This window comes from Pyxicephalus adspersus, chromosome 5 (genome assembly GCF_032062135.1).
Source record: "Pyxicephalus adspersus chromosome 5, UCB_Pads_2.0, whole genome shotgun sequence".
NCBI classification, from domain to species: Eukaryota; Metazoa; Chordata; class Amphibia; order Anura; family Pyxicephalidae; genus Pyxicephalus; species Pyxicephalus adspersus.
The window spans coordinates 60,488,786-60,506,478 of record NC_092862.1 but is presented as its reverse complement, the minus strand read 5'-3'; the positions used below and the strand labels follow the sequence as shown (position 1 = coordinate 60,506,478).

Sequence of the window (17,693 nt, the reverse complement as noted above, 5' to 3'; positions counted from 1 at the left end):
GGCCCAGAGCAGCCAAATATTTGCTTTTAGCATAATTACCCTTGTTTTAGGAAACTGGTTTTATTTTAGGTTTCTTTAAAAAAAGCGCTTGTGTTGCTAAGAAGGATCAGTTCTATAAATAAACTGTACTGCAGATGTACTGTTCAGGAAAATGCCATTCTTTACAGCAAAAGCAGCATTTGGTGGTATCGGAAGCTAATACTGTTTTGTTTTGTTTTTTTAAAATACAAGTTCTCTTTATAAAACAACATTTCTGTAAAAACAATTTTTGTTTGCCAGGATATTTACTAGACTTGATTCCTTTTGGTGTACATCTACAGCATTTAAAATCTTATTTTCCTATTTATCTAAGCTGGTTGGCTGAAAAAAAAACATTTAGGACTAAAGAACTAAATATTTTATATTTCTAGGACCTTCCCTAGTGACAGTGTCCACCAGCTTTGTTAAACAGTTATATTTATTCCTATGTTTTACACCAAACCTAAATCCATGCATGACAAGGATTCCCAGGGCAACTCTCTAAAGCTTTTATCACTGCCCTTGTCCTCAGGAGATTTTAAAAAAGTTTTTTTCAAAGTGACAAAAACCTTCCACCTTGTCCTGGGAAAATCAGAAAAAGTAAAAAAGAAATGGTTAGAAACTGAAAACAAATAAAAAAATATTAGCTGCTACAAGTATTCCAAATACCTTACAATGTATTCTAGGTTTCTAAGTGACTGTATAAAGGGGTTTTTGAGTGCATGGAGAATATGATCAGTCATGCTAAATTCTAGCATCTGACTTCAGAGTGAACATCAAAGGGATAGCAGTAGACAGTGAAACATAGGGCAGAGGGAAAAACATTGAACTTCTTTGCATTGCAAGACTGCTTACATGTTTTTTTTCCTGTAACAGAAATCAGAACTTCCCATATTGCAGTATTCTAACTAGAAAAATGTATAAGATTAAGTGGGCCAATAGGTTGCATTGTTTATGGTAAAACCAGGACTTCTCGTTTCCTTTCATAGCAATACAGTAAAAGCTTATACTGGTTTATCACATGAATAAACTAAACAAAATTTCAGTCTCTGATTAACAGTTGAAAAACTGATACTTACTTTTGTTTTAAACACTCAATTTTTAAGCAAACCGTATCACAATAAGCTGGGGTTGTTGATTGCTGTCAGATGTAAAGTGCTTAGTATGAGGAACATACAGGTTCCTTTGAATGACCCGTGCCCCATAAACCTCAGAAACTGGTGTGCAGGGGTCACATACAGTACTGGTTTTAAATACATCCTCTTTTATAGTATTATTTTTTTATGATATTTGGCTCTTCATGGTGGCAGTAAAGGGAAGGAGTGACGAGTGAAATATGACAACTGCCTAACTAGTACAAACAGCTTTACAGAATTGTATTATAAAAGTGATTAGCAAACATGTCTTACAGGATTGGAAACACTTTAAAACTTTATTTACTGCAAATATTTTTAATGCATAGTTACTGTCATAGATGCCATTATTGAAATTGTTTGCTGTAACAGCTATCATTCACATCCTAACCAATCATATCATAATGAATTGTTTTGGCAGACCATTCTGCATTGAATTCCACAGGACCATTCACAGTCTTCATGACACTGCAGAAATATTCCTCTATGCATGGTGAGGTTTCCAGAAGGACATGGAGAAGGACAGAGTATTTTCTGTGGCAGTAAATGGGTGCTTACATCTCTATTATCTGTGGAGCTCTGTAGCAACCAGCATAAATATATACATATAGGTTAATAGATTTATATGGGGTTAGTGCCTGCATTGATGTTAGAAAATATAGCACAACAACGGGTTCTCTAGGGCTGCCTATGTTGCCTGCAATAAATATCATATAATACCTCAAAATTAAAGGAGAGATCACTCTTGACACATTCTGGGTAGGATATCCTTTATACTCTCTGGGTGACTACTGTAAAATGTTGGACAAATGGTGAAGGTTCATCTCTCCAGTGGTGACACAGACAACCGTAAAACCATCAGAGATTCCAGCACTTTTCCCACTCTGAAAAGGTTTAAACAGGAGTTTTACTTTAGACACAATTGTCAGGAACTGCAGTTGTCACTCCACAGCTCTTGTTCCACCTACATTTCTGAGCGAATACAAAAATACTCTCCTAGCTGCTCCCTCTGCTCCTCCAATTACCTACTAATTAGGCTTCCCCACTTATAACTTCTTGCCACACACATGGCTATAAGCAATTACTTTCTGTAGAGCTGCACCCACTTGCTAAAACTTTTCTCCTCACTCCATTTAGCTTGTTTCCTACCTTTACCAGACATTGCATTTTATGTCCACTGCTTTTACTTGTGCATCGCCATCTTCTTTTTTTCTTCCCTCGCTCCTGATGATGCTTGCAGTAGTGCCAGATGTCACTGCCACATTATTTGGCAGCATTCTGCAAATGTAAATAACCCTACGACAATCTTGCTATGCTCATGTGTGAGATGCCCTGTTTACCATAGAATCAAGCAGCTTCCTAGGATATGTAACAAAGGTGTTGCAGGAGGCTGCTGGATTACCAAACAAGGTTTGTCATCTGCAGTCCCTATTTATTGTACAGAGCTGCATAATATGTTGTCTCCTAACAAAATAAAAGTTCTGTGTAAACTCTCCTGAATGCCTTCTTTACAGTTTGGCAAAAAGGATAATTTTCAGGCAAAAAGGATAATTTTCAGGCAAAAGTGCCTGTTTTTTGCAGGTATTTGCAAACGCTTATACAGGCATTGGCAACTGCTTGCATAGGCATTTTTTAAAGCTAGTACAAAAAAAGAAAACAAAAACAAGAAAAAAACATAAACTAGGCTTGAGGCATTAACAAAAGCCTAAAATACATTCAAGTGGGTGTAAGGGGCAGAGTTGGCATACTGCCCTTGGGCGCTGCATTGAGTGTGCAGAAAACTGCATAGAAATGCTGCTTCATCCTGCCACCTGTCAAATGAACAATAGTGAATGGACCTAATCGGTCCAATATTCACGGCTCCAAAGCATGCATTTCCTCTGGAAGAAAGATGGATACTTTTTCCTCTTTATGTTCTAGAAGGACATTACTTTTACACTAGACATGCTGTCTCTGTAGCTCCCCATTGCTGCTGCCCGTGATCATATGACTCTGGGCCCTGGCACCGATTGTCTTCTGTGAAAAAATAAAGAGGAAGCACGTTTCTCATAAGCCTGTCTTTCAAAAAAAAAAAAAACACTTTGTATTTAATGCTTTTACCTAGGCAAATGTTGTTGCTGCCATTTTGTTAGATTTGAAATTTAAAAATACCTTCATATTGTAGTAAAAAAGAAAATGTGGTTTGGCATCTTACTTCAGATTGTGATTTTGGTATTTATGAAAATTAATATTATTATAAAATAACAGCTGCCATAAGGTTGAAGTCAGTCAATTTTGCCGTTCCATCAACACATACTGCATACAGCTTGTCAAAGTTTAAATTACGAACAACACAAATGCATTGTGGTGTTCTGCTTGACCACTATGCCTGGTCACAAGAGAATGGTGTGCACAGGCACTAAAATCTAAAGTTATTCCTATTCTCTTTAAAAATGGAAGCTATTTGTGTGTAAAATATCTTAAGCTCACCATACATGTCACAATCTGACTCTACAATTTTTGCAAAAAAAAAAAACGGTGCTATACGATCGTTCATATATATCGTGCATGAACGTTCGTCGTTCGTTTTCCAACGATAATAATTGGAAGTGTGTACGTAGCTTTAGTCTGTATAGCAGTCTCCAGATTACTCCTGCTGATTAGCTGGTATTTAATGTGACCATGTGCTTGTACGCTCAGGGTCATTAAATCATGGGTCCCTGTTTTGTTGCTTGCTCTTGTGTCACTTCGTATTGTTTGGTGTTGCAAGATGGCTGTTCTAATTAGAGCACTGATCAAGTTCATGGCTTGTTGAACAGATTATTGTGCTTTCAAAGTTTCCATTCTTTGCGCTTGTATTTTTCTCCCTTCACTACATTGTTTGTGTGTCTGCACCTGTATACATGATGGTGTGAAAAGCCTCCCTTCCCACTGTGCAGTCTGTGCTGGACTTGTGGAAATATACACAAAGACTTATTCCCTGTGCAGAATCCAGCTTCCCTTTCAGTCTCCGGAGTCTGTAATTGTCACAGATGCTGCAGCCCCTCCCTCTCCACACTCACTTTTCTTTTATTTCTTTTGCTCTCTATAACAGCTCCACATGTTGATTATGTGACTAAAATATCTTTTCTTCTGTTTGCCCTTTAATTGGTGCTGACTTGTTTCTTGCTTGTTTGTGAAAGCAATGATATTTTTGTGAAACAATTTTCATTGCATTGCACTGTTTGATATTGAATCCTGGTTAATGTAAAAATGACCTTATTTTATTTTTTTTATTTTTATTTCAACTTGGAAAATAGTTCCAATCATCAAATAAGTAAATACCTATACTTTCCTGAAACATTACTTAAGGAAAGTCTTGATTCTTCTCAGGTTTGAGTTTGACCCAACAGGCCTGCCAAGAATATTAACTCGCTAGGCCAGGGGTGTCAAACTCAAATACACAGTGGGCCAAAATGAAAAACTTAGACAAAGTCGCAGGCCAAACTGAAATAGCACCGCTACTACAATTTCCTGCATCTATAAAACAGTCAAATGCGGGGTCACACATTGGCAAAGAGGCCGCTGGTCTATAGACACGAGTGATGTCGGGAATTGTAGTGGCGCTTTTTCAATGCAGCGGCGGGTCAACTGCAATTCATGTTTAGGATTCCTTTGGGGGCCAAAAAATGGACGTTGCAGGCCGGAGTTTTACATCCCTGCGCCAGGCAGTTTGACTAACTAGTACAGTATATTGTAATTGCAGTCTTTTTTGCTACCCCATTGGCACAAATGGCAAAACTTTCTTCTTTATTTGTTCAGTTGATTTCAGTTTTCTATCCAGAAGTGGTTGGATATTAGCCGTTTGGTACACAATAGAACAAAAGAAGTGTTTCTGGTTTCTGGCAAAAGATATATATGGCAGCTTTTGTACCTATTAACTTCTCTACAACAGGGTGGATACAAATGTAGACATTCTGAATAGAGCATAATTTGTAGCCACAGGAACTAGAATATGTACTTCTCTGCAAGGGGGTTAAGGTGTTTATGGTAACTAATTGAACATGTATTTTAGAAGGTTTTTTATTTAGTGACCTTCAATGCTTATGGACCTTCATGTTTAGATGTTAAGGGTACATTTGCATTACCGGAGAGGGCAAGACATTTCCTTGTTAAAAAAAATGTATTTTCCTTTCCATGTAATCAATAGGAATATGCAGTCTAAGTTTTGCTCCAAACAACTTTTCAAGGTTAAAATGAACTACTTTTCTACATAGCCTGCTGTTTTTGAAAACAAAATAAACATACATAAGGAGGACAGATATTTATGAGAATATTGCTGCCTGTTTCTATGTTTGATCAGATGTAGTAAAATGTAAGAATAACACAGGCATCAATTGTATTGTGATGAGTAATATCGATGTCCAGCAACATTGGAGCTGTGAACAGCATGGAATCAATTGCATTCCTGAACTCACCAAGTGTCTGTCAGGCCGAAAACGTTCCCCAATCATAGTTTTATTATCGCAGGTTCTGACCTTGTAAATGGAAGCCTCTCAGTCAATCGCCCTCTCTGTTTCTGGAGAGCAATGAAAGCATTCATGAGATTTGGTAAGTAGAAACATATGTTTTGCAGATCTCCAATTCTTTTGTTTACAAAGTCAGAATGCTGTGCTGTCATCTTAAACAAAAGAGATAATGCAACACGTCTGTGTTTTGAAGGGGGTGTAGTATCAATGTATTAAAATTACTGCCTCCCGTATTTTCAATATTATTTGACTGCAGCCTAATCTCTCTACCATGTGCGACAGTCCGCAATTCTGTGCAACGTACATGGGAAACATGGCAGCAAACTGCTATTTAACCCTGGATTTTCCTGCTCAGCTTGGCACAGCCTATGATATCACCCTGTTGTACTATGTGAGAGAGAATTTTTTTTCTAATCTTTGCTGGTAAATTATTAGAAGGTATGTTTGTCCTAAAGGCAATAAAAAAAAAAAAAAAAATCTATGCTCTGATCACCTAAGTGGAAGTAAAGACAAAAATTAAAAAATGAGGGCAGTGATAGGATATCTGAGTGCCATGAATCAGACTTCTTTATCAGTCATAGGTAGGAGAAAGTAACCTCTCACAGCCTACAATTGAAAACTTAGACATTTAAATCCACAGCATGGGAGGCCTGCTGACTGTTTACAAAAGACTTGCTGACTTGTAAATTCAAGCACTGGCATATGATTGTGCAGTGACTCACACAGAAAAAAATCCATTGTATTTAATCCACATTACAAGCTTCTGTAAAGTAGCTTTTTTTTTTTTTTTTTTTTTTTTGCTAAGACATTGTAATCACAGCGTTCTGTTAACAATTCACAATTCCTTTTCTAGAGACCTATGACAGCTACTTAGGTTTATCAAAAGTAATACAGTAGACAGTATGGCAGGTAAAAATAAATAACAATGGTTCGCTATTAGTAAACACAAAATTACATTTAGACTATTGTGAGCCTGGACCACCTGGTAGATTTTTTCTTAATCATGTTTTGCTTTTCACACCATTATAACTATTTTTTTTTTTATAATAATTTGTCGATGACTACATGACTGAATTTTTAAAAGGAAAGTGAAGAACATGAAAAATGAAAGCAATATTTTCCTTAGGCTGTATACATACTGTTGCTAGAATATTTCTTCTGTGATCCTTTCCAGTGGTGGTAGAATGAATGGGTGTACACCCGGCAGTGTTCAATGTGTTCTATGGAGAGGTAAGACAAATGGGAAGCATCCTCCCGTGTCCTCCTCCAAAGAAAATGGCAGCTGGGACTAGCAACGGGCAATACATTGTTTGTGCCATAGGTGTTCAAGAACCTATATAATTGTCTGCTTTCTACCGCTCTCCTATACTTTTTTCTTTCAACATTCTATTGTCTCTAACATCCTTATTATGTCCATTTTCCTGTTGTCTTTATGCCCTAACTGTCCGGTGCTTATGTATATAGTCAAATCAATGTGTAATTAGGTTTAGTTTACATTAGTAAAAAAAATGCAATGTTTACCATTACTGGGTGCCAACTGGCAGCTACTAAGATCCCATTTCTGGGATCTTAGTAGCTGCCAGTTGGCACCCAGTAATGGTAAAGTAGTAGCTTAGTAGCATGATGGGAACTTTTTTAATTTAATTTAATTTTTAATTTAATTTAATTTTTAATTTAATGATTTGTAAGTGACTGCAAAAGCCTAGCAAAGCGATACATTTTCACTTTTTTTATTTTAAAATGGCTAGATAAAACTGCTTGCATACGTGGTGATGAACAGTTCTACATCAAGTTGTTGGGGGCCACTCAGGCGGCAAACCTCCCTTGGATTTGTATGTAGAATCTGATAAAGCGTGTGGCAATGCAGGCCCCTACTACAGCCTAAAAAATAATCATTTGTTCCAATGATGACCATATTTTTCAAAGTAAAACAGCTAATGTGGACCTTATACAGAAAACCTACTTTCTGGTACACCTGATTTGCCAAGTTTTGTGTAGAAGGCCAATTCAACCTTTTAGGAAAAGCCAGCAGCCTGAGAGTGCTTAGAGAAGATCAGTATTGGAAAAGATACAAAGTAAGTAAAAGATACAAAAGCATAGATCTTCTACAGGAGAGATAACATTCTGTCCAGTTTCTCTTATCGGCTATCTTTTTTACATTGTATATGAAGAGCAGCATTAAAAATACCGGCTTTTTAAATTGCTGGCCTGGTTGATAAAAATATCATCCTGCCTAGGAGGCAACCCTAGGCAAATCATGATTAGTGGGAGGAGGTGGCAGGATGCTGTTTGTAGCTTAGGTACACACATGCAACAATTATCGTTGGGATTGAACGACTAACGATAATCGTTAACAAAAAAGTGCACAAAGACTGGCTAATGACGCAGATGAATGAGTTATGTCACTGGAAATGAACGACCGTCCTGGCGGATCTGATTGGGTGACTATCGTTCACTATCTATTTTGTAAATGGTTGTTCAGTGATTGTGGATTGTTCTGCAGTACACTTTCTCTAGTACACGTCACTTCCTGCATCATTCAAACTATCGTATCTAGTGTGTGTACATTATTGGTGGATTTTATCTGAACAATCATATAGTTACAGCATGTACCGAATTGTGCACAATACGATTGTTTAAAATAAACGTGCATATTCAATGATCAGTCGTTATTAATTGTTTTTCTAATGATAATTGTTGCACATGTGTACATAGCCTTACTAAAACCATTGCAGCAAACTGTCGGTACTGCATTCAAGAGCCCTCAGCCATTAAGCAAGCAGTAATTCAAGTATCTTAGTGCCTTGATGGGTGGCTATAAGTCTGCAGTAGTGGTACTAATAGGCAGACTGCATTTCCATACCGACTGCCCTAGGTAACACTCAGCTGAAGACAGAGCTGGCATAAACACACTGGAAACTGCAACAGTTTTTGCTCATCATGGGTAATTCTAGGTGAGTGAGTCTAGTTCTAGACCACCAAACATGTTTTTGAACAAAGAGTTCTGCGTTTGAATATTAATAGCAATAAGTGTGTTAGAGGTATGTTTTTTTAAGGATTAAATTCTTTTAGTGCTACTACCTAAAGATTTTGGACTCGGCATATGGGTTGTAGAGCCGGTTTTAGAGTTTTGGGCAGCTGTTACTTCTATTTGTTTAAAAAAAAAAAAAACTCCTGTGGGTAAAATAACAAGTCAATATAATTATACTATAAAAATATTACAGTATGTTCTACTTTCTCCCTGGCTTCTACCTGTGAGGCACCTGTGCCAGGGGTACGGCATCCTTCTTTTTTGTGTGGAATGTTGAGAAGCGTAAATCCTGCAGAGAATGCAATCCTGCCCTTCAGTGTCGTCTTGCTAGATTTAAAGTACTCCACAGTTTTTGGGAACTTGTTGGTACCGGTACAACTTTTCTCCCTACAGGTGTATTGTGTGAGAAGGGGTATTCAGTAAGCAAACCTTACTGTTAACTGGTAAATAGCAATATATAGATAGAAAAAAATTAGTTTACAGTAGAGAGAAAGCAACACCACCATCTACAGAATCCAAGAAAAATAAAGTTTCCATCTCTGTAAACCACTCTTCCTGAAGCGCCTGAAGTAGAACTAAATCCAGAAAATGAAAACACCTATTTTAAACTCCAGCATTCATTGACTTGGGATGTGGGATAGATTTTTCACAGAAATACAGTGCTGAAAAGCCTTCTGAATGTTTGAGTGAACAAATCTAGATCGATTTCAAGTGAAAAGTAAAACTGTACCTGTCACTACAACATATAAGTATTAGTTGCACTATAGAGGGAATATTACGGGTATTTTTTTAATATTCATTGCAGGATAATTTTTTAGTATGGATTTCTAGTATTATAAATATTCAGATATATTAAAAGGTAGCACATTTAGAAACCTATTGAATGGAAAGCAGGCAAATTATAAATATAGTCACAGCTGTAAAAAAAAAAAAAAAAAAGTGTATTGGAATTTGACCTTCTATAACTAAGATACCTAAATATTTCAAAGCAAATAAATATACTCTCTGGACGTTGCCAATGTAACTAAGTCTAAGTGAACAATTTTTTAATAGTTATCATTATGCTACGTCTGAAAAGGGCTGTAGATAAGGCTTTTAGGATATCCTTACCTAAAATGTAAATGTATAAGAATTCCACTTTTCATCTAATGTTTCCCTAGCGGCACCAAAACTTAAGCTTCTAACGGCTACTAGCAGGATTTGACTCATGATTCAACCCCATGCATTGTTCAGTAGGGCTTCCTATCACTGTGGTCCAGTATTGAGGTGCATAGAGCAGCAGAAGTTGGAATCAGAAGTAAAAAGATGGTTCAAGCTTTCAGCAGGAATTTAAGGGGTCCGGGACATTTGTAATAGAGTCAGATGTAGCATGCAAGCACCTGTGTGTAACTATGTTTTGTTTAGAAAACAAGTTGTATATTAATAGGAAAGTGAGCCAGTGAGCTAGTTATGCAATTCATGTGCAGACTCTGGCTTCTGCATTGTCCATATGCCCCTTGTTCATTCTACTGTAGATGGAATTGATCATTAATTGTATTGTTTCCAGCAACATTATTAAGTATGTTTTAAGGCTTAAGTCATAAAAATGTTTTTAAAGAGGAACTATACTCAAAAACTAGTCCTTTAATTAATAATCCATTCTCACTTACTTGCACTAAAATGTCAGTCTTCCCTGGTCGCACCGACTGGGTCAGCTTGTATCCATGAAAATTATATTGATTTCTGAAGTGTTTAGAAGTGGCCAGCTTGTGACTGGCAAGTTTACGTTTTCTTTCTCTCCCTCCGTCTTCTCTACCCATTCCTCCTCCCTCCCTCCCCCTCCCTACATAGCTGGAGCCTCTGCACGGAGAGCTCACAAGCTGAAAAGAAGCAGCTGCAGATGGAGCAGTCGCACTTGAGTGACATTAAAGTCCCAGGCCAGGAAAGAAAAAAAAAATCTGCATAATTAGGGCAATGGGAGTGGATTAGAAACACTCCCACCACGGATACCAGATTGCAGTTCACGGCCTAGGCGATGGGGAGACCTGGGGGTGTGGCCAGAATTTGTTTTTAATGTTTAAAGGTGAAAGCAAGTTGAAAAAAAAAAGTAGATGATTATAACATGGGCTTATGTTATCCAAAGTTAATTTTGTGAGTATAGGTACGCTTTAAGGGCACAAAATGGTCATGTATTAACCTCACTATATTTTACTTGGTTGTGCGAACACAATTTAAAAACATGCATGGATAAGATTTGCACTGGATTCATAAATGTATGTGCATTTAACTTTTGTCCAAACACTGCATGTTAAAGCTTCTGCACTGCATTGAAATGATGTAAATGGGTCACAAAGTGAACCAAAGGCTTTTTACTTTTCCTTTCCATTTACTTTTTGTTTCCTAGTATGATGGGTTTTGGCACTGAAAGTTTACAGTGTGGGGCATTGGCTGTTAAAAATGATTTTAAAAATTCCAAAAATATCCCCGACCACTAACCTCTATCTAACTTTCTAAACCAGTAATTTATCCATTAAAATCTATACGCTTGCTCCAGTTCTGGGACTTAATATTGGAGCCTGAAGATCTGCTAAAACCCCAGAATAAATGTTTTACTATGAAAAGCAGGAACACAGAATTCCAAAGATCCTAGTAGTCCTTGGTGTATAATACCACAAATTGGGATCTAGTAGTATAAGGTACACATAGTTAAAAAGTGTTACATTTAAACTGCCATAATTTGCTTACATTTCCTTATTTTACCTACATCATGCTAGATCTCTGCTTGTCTCTGGTTTCCAATACTTTTGAATCAAATGTAACAAGAATGCAACCAGTAAACTTTGTGTAAAAATCCCAGTTTTTTGGAAAGTATTGAACAGAGTGTCCGCATTGAAAGTAACAGTCAGCATTGAAAAACACTGTGCATACAGTCCTTTAATATTTTCATATATTTTCCTCTTTCTCTGAAAAAAAACCTACCCACTGTCTGCAGGCTTTGGTAAAATTTTCTTAATTTTATTTCCTTTCTACATGCTTATATAACATGGCAGATTATGTCACCTACATTTTTTATAGTTTGATAACTTTTAATAAATAATATTTGTTAAAAATAATTTATTGAAGTGTTTAACATCCAGCCTACAATTACATGTGGTTACAAGATTCTAAAACGCACAATGGAAAGAAAACTATGCATATTTTTATTAAACAATCTTAATAGTTATAATAACTCCATACTCCATTTTAAAGTTTAAGCACAACTTAAATTTAGTACATATGATTTTTACATGAATTTATAAAAGATGTACATGTATAAACCGCAGCAGATGAACGGTGACAACCCAGACAGATTGCCCTGACAGGCAGGGCAGTGATTTCAAACCTTTCTTTATATGTGGGAATGGATCATTTACAATTCGCAACATGTGGATTTGTTCCTGTGTAGAGTCTACTTCCTTCTTGGCAATAACTTGCCCTGTTTATGCATGCTTGTACACATCCCAAGTTGCCCATTACATATTTATGTGTAGATTTCTGCTTAGTAATGAGTTTTTAGTCTGCTGAGTGGCCCAACATTTGGAGCCATTCAGCAAGTGTTAAAGAGTTCTGACTTGTATAGCCACCATCGAGATAATCAACAAGTCTGTAAATGGGAAATACAATTTTAGAACATTTGATTGTAAACTTTGACATAGTAGAACAATTTGGGTGCAGAATTATAAATTGTTGTAAGTTTATTTAAGGCTTTGCATAGTTGTTTTTATAAATGCTTGTTTTACGAATAATTATTTTTTTTCTTGGCAATTTATTAATGGTAAAATGACTTTTTTTTTTTCTAGGATGACAGTGATGGTATTCCATGGTCAGAAGAAAGGGTGGTGCGCAAGGTGCTATACCTGTCTCTCAAGGAGTTCAAGACGGCTCAGAAGAGACAGAGTGATGACTGTATTAATGGGAGTTTCAAAACTCCAAAAGGTGAGTCGGGCATGCACAAATTTCCACATCATTTCACAGATCTTTCTCAGTTAGCATCTCAGACCCAACTCTTTCTACCTAACTCCAATTATTTCAATTTTAGTACAGTATTTAGAGTTACAGCTAAATAAAATTAAAGGATTGTTTCTAGAGGAAATGTCTTGTATTTCTACAAATGCATGGAAACCAGACATTGCTTCCTTTTTTTCTTGTTTAACCAGTTAGTGACTAAAAGTGTTGTTGTTTTAGCAGCCTTTCTGTCAAACCAAAGTGGGATTTTTTTGGCAGCCTGAAGGTTTTGTCAGTTTATCGAAATCCAGCAACATTGTAAGGCCAAGCTGTTTTGACAGATACAAAATAAGGCTATTCTTGTTTGTCCAGAAAGCTACACCCTCCCTCCCATTTGCCCCACTTCACAAGTGTCTGGGAGCAACAGTGCCAACACATATTTTTGATAGGTATAGTCACTAAAACCAGCAAAATCTCACTATGGCAAGTCTTTGCATTTAAGGTCTGCTGGTTCTGTGCATTTTTAATTATAAGGATTCCTAATTTCCCCCTCCCAAAATGAATGATTCTGAACCAGAATTATGTTTTTATAACATTCATGTTGCTCTAGTTGTCCTTCAGTGTTGTTTGTGTGAAGCTATGGTGTGCTTTGTATAAAGTCCACATTGAACAACACTATCAGTGTCTAATATATTATAGGTATAATATATTATCTACTTTATTTCCTACTATGCAGTGTAGTAAATTGAGCACCTCTGCAACTGGAGCAGACATGGATGTTTAAACTCCGAAAGTGCTCCGAATAACACAAATAAAACATCAGTAGGCAACACCCATAAAACAATTGTGCATTTATTTGGAGGTCTCTAGCTATTGATTGCATCCCCAATAAAATTATACTAGAGAGGGCATCTGTTTGCAATGCAAGATTTGCTATCCTGTGCTGCTCTTTATAATAAATATCTATTTATATTGTGGCTTAGTACATTACATTTTTTGCCGCTGTTCTTGCATCCATTAAAGCCACTGCTGACCTGATTTACCCTTGGAGATCACTTTGCAGAATGAGGAATACTCTGAACCAAGTTATTTGTCCTCCTTCTTTGGCTCAGAATAAATAACCAGGCCTACAAGTCATAAATCAGTGCAAGGCTTCTGCCAACACCTATTACCATTTAAGCACATTGGAATGTATGCATTATTTCAGGGGCTTCGGCAGTATTTACATACAAAGATTTATGGATCTCTTGCCAGCAAAATTACATTACAAAGTGAAGCCACAAACAATCCCCTTGGTTACTATAACAAAGTGCAGACACTTGTCTGGTTCCCAAGTTTACAGCACTGATGATAGTGATTGGATGAAGCTAGTCTTAAAGCTATAAAGCAAAGGCCTGTGTTGTCGGTGTGGGTTTCTTTAGATTCTTTAGAAAACGGATTTTTAGATTGACAAGATGTTTACCAGCAATCATAATTTACCAAGCTTTTTCAAATGAGAACTTTCCGTATTGCTTTTTAGTGATTAGAATTAGACTTTATTTCCCAACATTTTTTTCCAGCCAATGGTTGAATTGATGGCTATCTGTCCACAGATTATTCCTATCTATTTTCGCTAGTCACCTTTTTTAAAAAAAGCCCATCAAGTTGACATTACAGAACATAGTTTTTAATATGTGAACGTCATTTGGTCACAATATTTTCAAGTACATGACTGCACATTTGTACAGTCTGTAGCTATTTCACAAAGTTTTTAGTTTAATGTTAAACCCACCAACTGGGGTATATTAAGGATATATAATGGTCAGCATCTTCTTTTTTTTGTCACATCATCTGTTTAGTAGGCCCACAAGATGGGAGGAGTTTAGAGAACCAAGAATCATGAATGCTGCACTGCCAACACCCAGGTCATGGGATGGTTTCTGTGTTACAGCTCAAGTATATAGTCATGAGAAAAAAAAGTACACCTATCAGTTCCAAAGTTTTTTCATTTTCCAATATAAAAAAAAAATCCGTCCCATAGCAGGTTCCAAAAGTATTTAAATCTAGCTTTAGGGGTAAAACAACACAAAACAGATTCCAACATATTATAAAAAAAATAAAGCCAAAATGGAGAACATACTCTCCAAGATTCAATATCTTAGAGAAACCACCTTTACGTTTTAATGCTATTCATTTACCATTGTAATTATTATCATAATTGTGATGATATTTGTGCAATCTGGCAATATTTTACATTATTATTTTATAATACAGTATATTGTGGTTGTTTTGTTGTGCTCTATTGGTAAATGATTACCAGTTGTCAACATTGATATTTAAATTTGGAACTTTTAACAACTGAGGTTGACTTGCTGGGCTTTTAAAAGTCATTTTTTTGGTTAATGTTCTGATCTCAAATCTTAATATAAATTTATACAGGTAATAAAGGCCCTAACTACTCTTGTGTGAATAATAAATCAGTTTTTTTGCAGACTGGATGACAGCAGTTAAAGTTACAATCCTATTGCCAAGTAGCCCTTTCAGTGATGTTTACATAGTGTTCAGGATCCTTTATTATTTGGGTTACATAAATATCATTAGGTGTTTTAACAAAGGGAACTAGTCATGCCTAGAGGAATTATCTCTCTTTCATAGGTGTATCAAGTTCCAAAGGCTATAAAAAGCCTTTTGCATGGTTTCATTAAATCCTACCCCTTGTATGCGTCTCAGTGCCAGGATTCCCCTATCTGCATGGAGCCTTGTAATATATCATTTTGATATTCTGAATTCAAATATTTGGTTTGGTCAGTGCAGTGATGCTTCCTAGCACATTGTTGTATTGCAATACCGAACACTTGGTAGCCACTTCTTGAGATAAACCCATAATGAAAATTGAGAAGTTTAATTGTTTCCCATTGAGGCATACAGTTAGGTCCATAAATATTTGGACAGAGACAACTTTTTTTTCTAATTTTGGTTCTGTACATTACCACAATTCATTTTAAATAAAACAACCCAGATGCAATTGAACTGCAGACTTTCAGCTTTAATTCCGTGTTCATGTGAGGAACTAAAGCCTTTTTTTTTTACACAATCACTTCATTTCAGGGGCTCAAAAGTAATTGGACAATTGACTCAAAGGTCATTTGATAAGCTGGTGTGGGCAATTCCTTTGGTATGTCATTATCAATTAATCAGATAAAAGGCCTGGAGTTTGGAGATTTGGGGGCGGGGTGCTTGTATGTGGAAGGAGCAACATGTGGGCAAAGGAGCTTTCCATGCAGGTGAAACAAGCCATCCTTAATCTGATATGAGTTGTTTCATTTAAAATTAATTGTGCTAATGTACAGAACCAAAATTAGAAAAAAGTTGTCTCTGTCCATATATTTATGGACCGAATTATTTATCTATAGAATTAAATAATTATCCACAGTTCAAAAAGAAAACCAATGCATGTATCTCATACAGAAAATGGTAAACTGTATAAACAATATGTTGCATTTTTGATTTTGGAAGTAAATATGCTTTGGTTAGGCCAGTTGGTAGTAGGACACTCAAGACGTTGCTTGCATCAGCAGGTGCCACCATGTACTTCAGTTTTTATCAAGCTTGTTCTGGGAGCTTTATTAAGCAAATACTCAATTTAACTAATAAGCCAGTAATTTGGCCTTGATGCCCTTTTTTTCCTTACCTGTGTGCCTTTCCTACTGGTTAGTATATCTGATGGAAGAATAGCCTACTGCATTTCTATCTTCATTGTCATCTGTTGGCCTCAATAAATGATAGTGAGTATGGAGATGAAATTGAGAAAGTGAGAGGGCTGACTTTCAGGTTAAATTTTGTATTTGAAAAAAAGTTTACTAACCATGTTGTGGCTCTTGGCATGCCTCCCACCTAAACTGGCTTGCAGTTAGGTTTATTTGCTGCTTTATTACCATGAACCTCAGTATAGTGGCACCTAGCAGGCAACATGCCTTATTCGCTTGCATTTCAAGTGAGGCAGCCCATTGTATCTGACTGGGTGCACAACCCGGCACTCTTCAGTAACCACCCAAAAACAGCCGGGTGGTTACTGCAGAGTGCCGGGTTGTGCACCCAGCTAAAATGGGCTGGGGAGAACACTGAACAGATAACAATACTGTGATAGGGTCTTCAGTGCTCAACCCAGAAATTTTTTTAAGCCACGTGAGAAGAAATTGTAGGTGGGTGGCAGCCCCTGTATTGTGACCAAACTCTTTAGTAACCACCCAAAAACAGCCGGGTGGGTGCTGAAAAGTGCCGGGTGATGCACCCAGCTAAAAGGGCCTGGGGAGAACCCTGGGTCTTGTGTATAATGTACAAAAAAGAAATCTTAAATATTTGTTTCTTCTGACCCACCATAAATTTACTTTTATGTATGTGTTACACATTTTTGCTTGACATTTGGTTTAATGCAGAGTGTTATGACTACAGTAATGGTTGAAACTACTTGAGATTGGATTCAGTTAATTAACTTTAATGTAAACAATTGTTTTTCTTTTTTCTAGTGTAATTAATGTTGGTAAATCTAATGTTATTATAGGTAGATCAATGAGAAAGTAAGGCATGCATATTTTTACAAACAATACATTACAAAGCTTAGGTTTATTTAAGAATAAATTTGTATTCCTAATTTTGTAGGTCTTCTTCTCAATGGACAGTCTAAAGGATCAGCACAGTCCTCAGAAACTGAGAAGGATGACACATCTCAAGGGTCTTCAAACACCAATAGTGTAACATCTTCAGATTCAGAAGATGGGCCAGCAAGGAAAAGGTTGGTAGTTCTTTATACTTTATTTTTTTATCTAGAATGTTTGTCCTATACATGTGTATTTGCAACTCTACATTGTTGTTTTTTTTTATATAAGAGAAAATATATACAGAAACATGAGAAGTGTAAGAAGAGGAAGGCTTACCAATGCACAATTCCCCTCTAATGCAGGACATGATTTTTTTTTAATTCAGCACAAACTGCAAGTTTCTGAAGGTTTCAATTTACAAAGTGCTAGCCAAGCTCTTCACCCCAGGGACAGTGCTTGAGGTTGTCTAATGCTGTCACGTCTC

At 36.6% G+C, this 17,693-nt stretch overlaps 1 protein-coding gene across 3 annotated transcripts in view; it reads left to right on the top strand.

Moving 5' to 3' along the window:
- The window catches only part of JARID2 (jumonji and AT-rich interaction domain containing 2), a 92,080-nt gene that overhangs the window by 27,490 nt on the left and 46,897 nt on the right, over positions 1 to 17,693 (top strand). For all 3 annotated transcript variants that reach the window (XM_072411668.1, XM_072411666.1, XM_072411667.1), the window contains exons 2-3: positions 12,488 to 12,623; positions 17,271 to 17,403. In XM_072411668.1, coding sequence (XP_072267769.1) covers positions 12,488 to 12,623; positions 17,271 to 17,403 — 269 coding nt within the window. The remainder of the gene's footprint in view (positions 1 to 12,487; positions 12,624 to 17,270; positions 17,404 to 17,693) is intronic.